Source organism: Bison bison, unplaced genomic scaffold, assembly GCF_000754665.1.
Source record: "Bison bison bison isolate TAMUID 2011002044 unplaced genomic scaffold, Bison_UMD1.0 scf7180017864072, whole genome shotgun sequence".
Taxonomy (NCBI): domain Eukaryota; kingdom Metazoa; phylum Chordata; class Mammalia; order Artiodactyla; family Bovidae; genus Bison; species Bison bison.
In genome coordinates, this window is record NW_011494644.1 from 6233837 (window position 1) to 6244577 (window position 10741).

At 49.9% G+C, this 10741-nt stretch overlaps 2 protein-coding genes across 2 annotated transcripts in view; both read left to right on the plus strand.

The window, feature by feature from the left end:
* CHP2 (calcineurin-like EF-hand protein 2) overlaps window positions 1-3611 on the plus strand; it is a 5564-nt gene extending 1953 nt beyond the window's left edge. Inside the window, exons 3-8 of the mRNA XM_010837421.1 lie at window positions 112-184; window positions 276-356; window positions 483-613; window positions 796-857; window positions 1824-1946; window positions 2147-3611. Coding sequence (XP_010835723.1) covers window positions 112-184; window positions 276-356; window positions 483-613; window positions 796-857; window positions 1824-1946; window positions 2147-2200 — 524 coding nt within the window. The 3' untranslated portion in view covers window positions 2201-3611. The remainder of the gene's footprint in view (window positions 1-111; window positions 185-275; window positions 357-482; window positions 614-795; window positions 858-1823; window positions 1947-2146) is intronic.
* Window positions 3612-4918: 1307 nt separating this feature from the next.
* The window catches only part of PRKCB (protein kinase C, beta), a 476951-nt gene continuing 471128 nt past the window's right edge, over window positions 4919-10741 (plus strand). The window contains exon 1 of the mRNA XM_010837422.1: window positions 4919-5033. Coding sequence (XP_010835724.1) covers window positions 4919-5033 — 115 coding nt within the window. The remainder of the gene's footprint in view (window positions 5034-10741) is intronic.

A 10741-nucleotide genomic window follows, 5' to 3' on the forward strand; every position in this document is an offset into this window, starting at 1 on the left:
CCCTCTGCTGCCGCCGGGTGGACGGCGCGCGCCCCGGGATCCCGGCGCGTCCCCAGCGTCCACCTTACTCCCCTGACCCCCTTCTTTCCGCTCCTCCTCCCCGGCCCGCAGTCTCGCAGGCCAGTCTGCGCCGCCTCTACGACCGATTCAACGCTCTGGATAGGACCGGCAAGGGCTACCTGAGGTGAGCAGGAGCTGGCCTTCTGACCTCTCACCTCTGCTTTCTGACTCTGTCCCCTCCCTGGCCATCTCCTCTTTGAACTTTGTCTTTCCAGCCGCATGGATCTGCAGCAGATCGGGGCGCTGGCCGTGAACCCCCTGGGCGACCGCATTATAGACAGCTTCTTCCCAGACGGGTGAGCCTCCCGGGGTGGGAAGATGGAGGTGAGAGCTTGCCAGGGGAGGTCAGGACCAGAGGCAGAGGGATGGTCACGGTGAGCACCGCTTCTGCCCCATTGCCCACCTGCCCTCTCCCCTCCCAGGAGTCTGCGACTGGACTTTCCAGGCTTTGTGAGAGTCCTGGCTCATTTTCGACCTGTGGATGAAGAGGACGATGGAAACCGGGACCCCAAGGAACCCGAGCCCCTCAACAGCAGAATGAACAAACTTCGCTGTGAGTTTGTGCCCCCCTCCCCACAGTGAGACCCCAGATTTACCACGCCCCATGACAGGCCCCAGGTCCCTCCTACTCCCTTTGGGAGCTCCGCCCCCGCCCCCCCAACTCCCCCAAGATGAACTTTTGAGGGAAGAGAACCAGGGAAGACCCATCCTTTCCCTCCTCCACTTTCTTCCCAGTTGCCTTTCAGCTCTACGACTTAGATCGAGATGGAAAGATCTCCAGGCATGAGATGCTGCAGGTTGGAAGAACGCAGGGGCAAGAGATGTGACCAAGTTGTGGAAGATGGGGAGATGGTTTGTGGGTGGGAGATGCAGATGACTGGGGTCTTGGGTGAGCAATGGGAATGAGTGGTGTTGGAATGTGGGTTAGTTGGGAGATGGAATGGGGAACATTTCTGTATGAGGTTAGACATAGATCAGTGGCTCTCAATGTGGGGGTTGGGGGGGGGAAGGTTTTGCCCCCTGAATGATATTGGCAGTATCTAAAAAGCATTTTTGGTTGTTGCGAATGAAGAAGGTGAAGGGGAAGAAGGGGAAGAGGCAGTGCTCCTGACACTTAGTAGGCAGAGGTCAGGAACTCTGCTGAACATTTTACAATACACAGGGTAGCCCTCTGCCCCCATGACAAGGGGTTATCTGGCCCCAAATGTCAATAGTGCTGAGACTGAGAAACACTGTGATGGAGCGGAGGATGGATTTGGGACTAATTGAAGGATGAGGTGGGGAAGGGGGTGGAAGATAGACGGAGGTTGGGTTAAGAACCCGCCTGCTAATACAAGAGACCCAAGAGGTGTGGGTTCAAGCCCTGGGTTGGGAAGATCCCTGGTGAGGGCATGACAACCCAGTCCAGTTATTCTTGCCTGGAGAATTCCCTGGACAGAGGAGCCAGGTGGGCTACATTCAGTAGGGTCGCACAAAGTCAGACACGAGTGAAGCAACTTAGCATGCACGCAGTGAGCTTGCCGTATGTTGCTGAGGTGAACCTGGGATAGTGAAGGCCACATGGGGGGTTGGATGGAGAAGTGATGAGAATTATTGGGGGTTGTGGTGGGAAGTGAGTGGAATGGGGTGAAAAGTGAAGGAGGAATGGATTGCAAAATTGGTACTAACAGTTGGGGTGATGTGGACAAGGTTTGGGGGTTGGTGCTCGTGGTCCTTGTGCCTCCTCTTTATGGCTGTCTCTGTCTCTTCCTCCAACATCCCAGGCACTCCGACTGATGGTTGGGGTACAGGTGACAGAAGAGCAGCTGGAGAGCATCGCCGACCGCACAGTGCAGGAAGCGGATGAAGATGGGGATGGAGCTGTGTCCTTCCTGGAGTTTGCCAAGGTTAGGGTGCCCTCAGGCCTGGGGAGCTGAGATCAGGAGTCCCTGGGACAGGTGGACGTGGGGGATGATGTTGGAAGGAGGAGGGCATAAAGAGAGGGGTCCCCAGGGAATCATGGGGCCTCGGGAATGGGAAAGGAGGTTGGAAGCATAGAGGTTTGGAATTCAAGCCTCTTGACTACCACCCATCTCGCCCTCCCCAGTCCTTAGAAAAGATGAACATCGAACAGAAAATGAGCATCCGGATTCTGAAGTGACCCCCGTTGTGCCTTTGGGTAGCTTACATGGACCTGTTCTGCTTGGGATTCATCCGGGGAGGCACTGCCCCAGTGAACTGTATTCTTACGTCTACACTGATCTCTATTTAGGGCCAAGGAGAGAAAACCGGAAGGGTGTGTAATAACTTACCTGATCTCAGATCTGTGAATGGGCCAGAAATCTTGGCGGTTTTAAGTGACCAAAAACCTAAATCAAAGTTAAAGAGGAATTTTATGGGCTCATACATTGAAAAAGTATGAAAGTATCTTTAGAAAACTGGGAGTCTGGAAGTGTCTCAGGCACAGCTGGATCCAAGGGCTCAAAAGATGCTATTGGGACTCAGTTTTTCTCTGTTTCTCATCTGAGCTTTCTTTTGTATTGGATTCATTCTCAGGGGGTCTCTTTCCTTGTGGTGGAGGATGGTCACTAGCAGCTCCAGGCTTCCATCCTCCTAGCAGTGGGAAGAGATTTTCTTTTTTCAACAATTCCAAACAAAGAATGTCCTTAGCCCCACAGGAGCCTTGTCCCTTCTCCAGGGGAATGGAACTCCCTTTGGCCAGGACTGTGTCGCGTGCCAACCGCTAAAGCCAGGAAGTAAGGCCTGAGGACTCCAGATAGGGTAAGGGGTGGTTGCTTCAAGGAAAATGAAAGGCTTTTATCAGAAGGGGAAAAGATATTGGTCAAGCAAAACAAGAGATCTCCATTACTGTTGGGTTGACCAAGTGGAGGGATTCTTAAAGTCTGGTTTCTTAAATGGGTTTTCTCTGATCTCATAGGTATTTACCAGTGTGATGAGGATGGGTAGCTGGGGAAGAGGTGATGTAAAAATAATAAAGAAGACATCTTCCTAGAGTATGAGATAATTAAAAGGTTTGGGGAGTACTTCCTTTTTTTTCATAGTAAGATGTTCAAACATTGGCATTTCACAGAATAGAGTATAAAAGTCACATAAAATCTGGAGATCCTATGTCCGTCATGAAGCACTCTGGCTGTACATATAGGAGATGCCTGTATCCCTTCCCAAGCCTGTGCTGAAGTTGTCTTGTATCAGCGCATGGGAGGCAATTGTGCTTCGGTCTTCCTGACTCTGGCTTCAGTGATGTCAGACTTGGTGGCTTCAAACTGCTGTGTTGGGAGTCTTTACATCATAGACACTGGCAGATGCAACAGTCTGGGGCTTTTCTGCTTAGAAGAGCCTGTTGTTAAACATTTATTAGCATATCAGCTGCCTGGCATTAACCATTACTGTGTATGCCAATGGCTTTTCCCCAGATTTATTGAGGTATAATTGGTGTACAAAAAACTACATATAATTAATGTATGCAATTTGGTGAGTTTGGACATATGTATACTCTTGTATTACCATTACCACGATCAAGGTAATAAACATATCCATCATCTCCAAAAATTTCCTTGTGTCCCTGTGATTTTTATTTTTTTTTTTAAATGAGTGTAATGTGTACTAAGAACATTTACTATGAGACCTATCTGCTTAACACATGTTTTAGTGCACAATATTGTTTACTGTAGGTGCTACGTTGTATGGCAGATCTCTGGAAATTACTCAGCTTGGATTATTGTTCAGTCGTTAAGTTGCGTCCAACTCTCTGAGTGCAACTCTCTGACTGCAGTGTGCCAGGTTCCCCTATCCATCACTATCTCCGGGGCTTTCCTCAGATTCATTTTCATTAAGTTGGTGATGCTATCTAACCATCTCATCCTCTGCTGCCCTCTTCTCCTTTTGCCTTCAATCTTTCCCAGCATCAGGGTCTTTCCCAATGAGTCGGCTATTCGCATCAGGTGGCCAAAGTATTGGAGCTTCAGCATCAGTCCTTCCAATGAGTATTCAGAGTTGATTTCCTTTAGGATTGACTGGTTGGATCTTGCTATTCAAGGGACTCTCAAGAGTTTCCTTCATCACTGCAGTTTGAAAGCATCAATTCTTCGACACTAAGCCTTCTTTATTGTCCACCTCTCACATCTCTATATGACTACTGGAAAAACCATAGCTTTGACTATATGGACCTTTATTGGCAAAGTGATGGCTCTACTTTAATACACTGTCTAGGTTTGTCATAGCTTTCCTGGCGGGCTACAGTCTGTAGGGTTGCAAACAGTTGGACATGACTTAGCGACGAAACAACAACAATGTGTATACCACTTTATTTTTTTGCTTCTGAACCAAACTTGGTCTCATTTTATTGGCTCCAACAACACAGGGCAGGAAGACTGAGAGGACTGACTCAAAAGCATTGGTAACAAGTTTTGGTGATCCAGATAGGGCAGATCATGGCTTTTTGGCCTGCACCGATCCCCTAGGCTCCAGTTTGCTCTCGTGGGAGGAGTGTGGTGGCTTTGGGAGGTTCGAGTTAGGATGACTGACTAATCTCCAAGTACAGTCTGATGCGGTAGAATGGTGGTGGCCTCTGGACGAACTCAGAACCCCTCTGCCCAGCAACCTGGTACCCAGGTGTGGTGTGCACCCAGCATAGCCCCCATAGTCATCTGGACTCTGCCCCCTTGAGCTGGTTCCTCCCACTGTGGCATCTCTGGGGATCAGAGACTGAAACTCATGCGTGTCTATCTGCTGTCTCTGGCTGGTCTCCCATGCTGCTGGATGCCTGGGGACAGTGGGGATCTGTGGACCAGAGGGAGCCCAGCAGTCCTGCTTGCTGTCTTGCCAGCGGTCTGTCCTCTTGACCTCTGTACACGATGTCATGGCTGCACCAGAGCTTCTTACTGTCCTTGCTGACCTCCAGGGGTCAACAGTAGCATTCTCCATCATCACTTCCAGTTTAGTGAAGGAGCATGGGCAGCCCTGTGAGCCAAGAGGTGAGACCAAGAAAAACCCAGATCATGGGTACTCATGAAAAAACAGAATGAGTACACTCAGTCCAAGTTCAGGAAAAGGCACTAAAGACACCTGAGCATGAAAGGGTCCCAAGGGAGGCATGAGACCAGTGACCTGACTTCTTCCAGAAGTGGGCTGGGGAGACCTGTGAGCTGCTCTCAAAAAGCAGAGGATAAAAAGGCCCGGAGGCGAGGCCAGCTACTGGCTCCTGCCCTCCAACATCAACCAGTCAGCACGGGAACCTGGGCTAACCACCCACAGAGACTCTTGACTCTGATGAGTGCCCTCTGGCCCCCATTGAGGGACAGCAAGCCAAGGCAGCTAGGACCTAATCAGTGTGCCATATGTACACAAGAGGGACCTGGAAAAGAGAATGTGACACCCCCCAAAAGGGATGGAAATGCAAATCTCAGCTACTATCCTTGACAGCAAAAGGTTCAGAAAGATGAAGAATGTTGGGGTCAGGAGGCTCCTAAGCTGGCACTCCAACTGACCCTCAAGGAGTCCTGGCTGACTTTGGATACAAGGGCAAAGACTGCTGAATTCTTAGTGGACACCAGTGCCATTTACTTGGTTCTGAATGCTGGATTGCTTCCCAAGTGGCTCAGTGGTAACGGATCTGCCTGCAATGCAAGAGATGCAGATTCGATCCCTGGGTCAGGAAGATTCTCTGGAGAATGAAATGGTGACCCACTCCAGTATTCTTGCCTGGAAAATTCCATGGCAGGCTACAGTCCGTGGGGTCAGGACTTAGTGACTAAACAACAACAAAAACCGGATCAGGCAAACTTGGTCATGAAAAATTGTAAAATTATGGGGCTATCAGGGAAGGCCTAAGAAAGGACATTCATAGAGCTACTAGAGTGTGAACTGTATGAACACAGGTGCACCCATTCCTTCCGGTTCATCCCTGAATCCCTGAATGCCCTTTACCCCTGCTAGGAAGAGATACCTTACAGAAACTGGGGGTAGTGTCTGTGCTAAGTTGCTTCAGTTGTGTCTGGCTCTTTGTGACCCCATGGACTGTAGCCTGCCAGGCTCCTCTGTCCATGGTATTCTCCAGGCAAGAATACTGGAATGGTTTTACCATGCCCTCCTCCAGGGGATCTTCCTGACCAAGGGATCAAACCCATGGTCTTTTATGTCTCCTACTGAGAACTGGAAGGTAGGTTCTTTACCACTAGCTCCACCTGGGAAGTAATCCCCAAATTGGGGGTTACTCTCCACCTAATCGGAGAAGGCAATGGCACCCCACTCCAGTACTCTTGCCTGGAAAATCCCATGGACGGAGGAGCCTGGTAGGCTGCAGTCCATGGGGTCGCTAAGAGTCAAATACGACTGAGCGACTTCCCTTTCACTTTTCACTTTCATGCATTGGAGAAGGAAATGGCAACCCACTCCAGTGTTCTTGCCTGGAGAATCCCAAGGACGGGGGAGCCTGGTGGGCTGCCATCTATGGGGTCGCACAGAGTCGGACACGACTGAAGCAACTTAGTAGCAGCAGCAGCTCCACCTAATGGGAGACAAACTGGAGACTGGTGTCCCCTTAGACAAAGAGGCAGAAGATGATAATGTTAATAACTGAGGACAAACCTCCCCACACAGAGCAAGTCCATCTCCCTGGAGTAAATCCTGAGCTCTGGGCCCAGGGACAGGTAGGACCAGCTACCAGAGCCAGTCCTGTGGTAGTCCATCTAAAACCCAGACATACACGGCCCAATAGAAAGCAGTACCCTCTCTGCCAGCCTTCCCTTGTGACACAGACCGTAAATGACCAGGGCCTTATTAGACCAGGCCAATCGGCCTGTAATACCCCATCCTCCCCTAAAGAAACCCAATGGGGAATATTGGCTGGTACAGGACATCAGGGCGATTAGTGAAGCCACTGAAGATGTACATCCAATTTTCCCTAATTGGTACACCACGCTGGCCATGCTGGGGCCTGATATTCTGCCCCAATCTCTGGAGAAATGACCTGGGGAAACAGACCAGACCCCCTGGACCTCTTGTGTGACCCTCTGTCTGACCTGAAGCTTCTCTTCTGAGAAACAACTGAAGTGTGGCAAGGGAGATTCAGGCTTGGCCGTAAGCCTTGAGCCAGGGCCAAAGGCCTAGACATCTGCATTTTCAGGAAAAATTTGACCTGGGAGTGTTATTCTTTTGCTAACACTTGGGCCATGGATCTTAAACTGTTTGGGGTCCTTTGTCTCCCAAAGGTTAGACAAATGGGGATCGCCCATCTGGGGATGAGACCAGTCAGGACCAAGGCCTGGGGGCAACCACACAAACCTAGAGAAGTTCCTCTCCTCCGCTCAGGCCACCCATGCTCAGCAGGAAGCAGTTCCCGAAAAAGACCCAGGCCCTCAGCGTCCCTCAGATCCACACAGGGAGGAGCTGGACAAAAGGCAGGGGCGGGGTTTGTCACCAGCAAAGCCCATACAGAATCCCCAGGGAATAAAAACAACCTGGGTGATAAAAAGTCTGACCTTGTTTCCTCTGTGCCGAGTCTAGTTCACTGGCTTCCAGGACAGCACGTGGCCTGGCGCCAGACCTTCCCAACAGGATTCCTGGCGCAAAACGGTGGTGCTCATAGCTCAACCTCCTATACCACATTTTTATCTATTCATCTGTTGATGGACATTTGGATTGATTATTGTGAATAATGCTGCAAAAAAACATGGAGTGCAGATATCTTTTCAAGATAGCCATTTCGTTTCCTTTGGATATGTGCTCAGAAGTGGGATTGCTGGATCATATGTTAGTTCTGTTTTTCATTTTTTGAGCAACCAACCCCAATGGCTGCTTCCTACAAGCATGGGGAACAGTCTGTCCTGGGGGCTTTGCCTGCTGTAGTCATGTGCTCAGCTTCTGTGAGAGGGGCTGGCTTAAGTGCCAGGGAGTCAGTGACCACGGGAGAGCTCTCAACCAATGAGAGATGGACTGACTGACTGAGGTGGGGTCAATCGTGTCCGACGGTTTGCAACCCCATGGACTGTAGCTCTCCAGGCTCCTCTTTTCATGGGATTTCCCAGAGAGAATACTGGAGTGGGTTGCCATTTCCTTCTCCAGGGGATCTTCCTGACCCAGGGATCGAATCCCCATCTCTTGTGTCTCCTGCATTGGCAGGTGAATTTTTTTTACCACTGCGCCACCTGGAAATGGAAAGCTAAATACCTCACCTCTCAGGTGGGACAACAGGGGCGTGTTCTCTTCACTCTCAGACTCTCCAGCAGGCTTGAGCCCAGTTGCCCACGGTATTAGCCTACTCCCATGGCACCCTGTTTGGCTCCTTTTGTCCTGTCTCTCTTTCCCCTATCAGTGTTTCCTGGATCACCTCACGAGCAGACACCTTGCTCTCCAAACCTTGTCTCAGGGCGCTCTGGAGAAACTCAGCTTGACATGTGCCGGACCTTCCAGAACACAGGCTCATGATCCTCAGGTGTTGCTGGTGCTCCATGGGACACTTAGAAGGAGCCCCTGGTTAGGTGTCTGGGCAGCTCCTGGTGTTCTCTGAGTCCAGGGAGTTTGAGGTCATGCAAAGACTATGCACCTTTGGGGCTCTAGGAACATGGAATTATCTGAGGTGGTACATTGACCCCACTTAGACTTTCGCATTGTGATTATGTGATTCTGACAGATAAGTTTCACAGCTGAGGGGAGGGGGCAAAGCGGATGTTTGATTTCTGATGAAATTTTGGGCTTTTGTCCGAGGACTTCTGCTTGAACAAAGACTTTTTGATTGAGAGATGTTTCCTTGGTTTTTGGCTTCAATGGAAGGTGGGGGGAGGGTATAAATCTCACTGAATAGTTATTTTTTCCAGGCACTCTGGGGGAAGATTTGGTCATAGAGAGAAGAGGAGAGGGAAGGCGTGGGTGGGTGGGAATCATCCTTTATAGTTGGTCTTTTCCCCATTACAATGTTTCTCAAATTTTCCTGGCAGTACTATCATCTGATTAAAAGTTCAGACCCTTCAACCCCATTTGAGAGCTCCTGAGTCTCCAGGGAAGTCTATATTTTAAATACATGATTCTGATATTGGAGGTCCAAAGATTGAACTTTTAGAAACGCTGGCCCATAGGCTCTGGTTCCACACCTGCTCTGCATCAGTGACTAGTTGTTTAATTGCTAAGTTGTGTCTGAGTCTTTGTGACCCCGTGGACTGTAGCCCACCAGGCACCTCTGTCAATGGGATTTTCCAGGCAAGAATACTGGAGTAGGTTGCCATTTCCTCCTCCAAGGGATAGTCCTGACTCAAGGATTGAACCTGTGTCTCCTGCATTGCAGGTGGATTCTTTACCACTGAACCACTTGGGAAGCCCACAAGTGACTAGTGCTCCTGACCAGTAAGGGTCCCTGGAAGGACTGGGGGATTCCCCTAGTCTCTACTTGCTGTTCTGGTGGGTGGGGGAGCAAACCGCCCCCACCTTTTCTCAGCCTGAAATCCCCTGTATCTTGCTGAGCTCAGGAGGTTGAAGACCTTTGTCAGGCAGGAGGGTGGGGTGTCCATCTGGCTGCCGTGGTATAAACTGGTTGAACCTCACCCTCTTGATATCAACTCTGACAGAGTAGCCTGTGGATTTGTTCCATGGGGAGGCGGGTGCCTGACGACATGGGCGGGGAGCCCTGTGCTCTGAGCAGCAGCTGCCAAATGTCAGTGATTTATTTGCCACCCTCGGCACTGTTGCCTTACAGTCTGCGTGCTGTGCCATTATTCACTTATTATTTGCCAATGAATCGACTTGTTTAAAAATTTATGTCTTTGAGCTTATAAAGGGAACTGAATATTACTCTTGTAAATTACAAACTGCCATAAACAAAATAACCATACAAACACAATACACACAAAGGAACCAAAAAAAAAAAAAAAGTCAAAAAGGGAGATTAGCAAGTGTTAAAGAGTTGTAAAAGACAAAGCTGCCTGAAGCACAACTCCTTTGTGATGATCTGAAGCATGGAGAAAGAGAACCATCTTGTCACTGAGTGATTGGGTTTATTTAAAGCTGTGGGGTCATCTAGGAAAATCATCTTGGGTACCTGAGCAATGCCTTTCCTAACACATTGGGATCCACTGGCTTGGGGGAACTGGGAGGCAGCAATCCTGGGTCCAGGGACCATTTTGGAGGCAGCCATTGGTGGGTTGGGCATCCAGCTCCTCAGATGGGCTACTGGTCAGCTTGGGTTTGGTGGAGTGTGGCCACGTGGTGAGTCCACTCACCAGGTCAGGTCCAGGACAAGCAGCAGGGCGTTATGACAGATGAACTGTTACAGAGCTGGAAATGTTAAGAGCAGCAACCCCTTGCTGACATTTGTGTCCAGACCTGATAAGACTGTGGGCTTGGCAACGGGGCCTGTGAACCTGGCTGCCTGCTGGACTCAGACAACAGAGTCCTCCACGGAGGGGCTGGGGGCTTGGTGCTTGGGATTCTCCCTTGAGAGAGAATAAACTCCCCGGAGAGGTGTGGGACAGGCTCTGAAGCTGACCCTCGCCTGTTCCACCAGAGATGCTGGGAAGGGCTTTTGCTGATCTGGAATTTTCTGGAAAAACTCATCTACATATTCCTGAAAATAAGATGAAAATTCCAAAATCCCCTTTCCTTGCCAAGGTGACTGAACCTGAGACAGCACGTGTAGGAGCCTTGGGGAGCAGCACTTAAGTAGTAATGTTGTGTAAAGCTAATTATGGCTAAT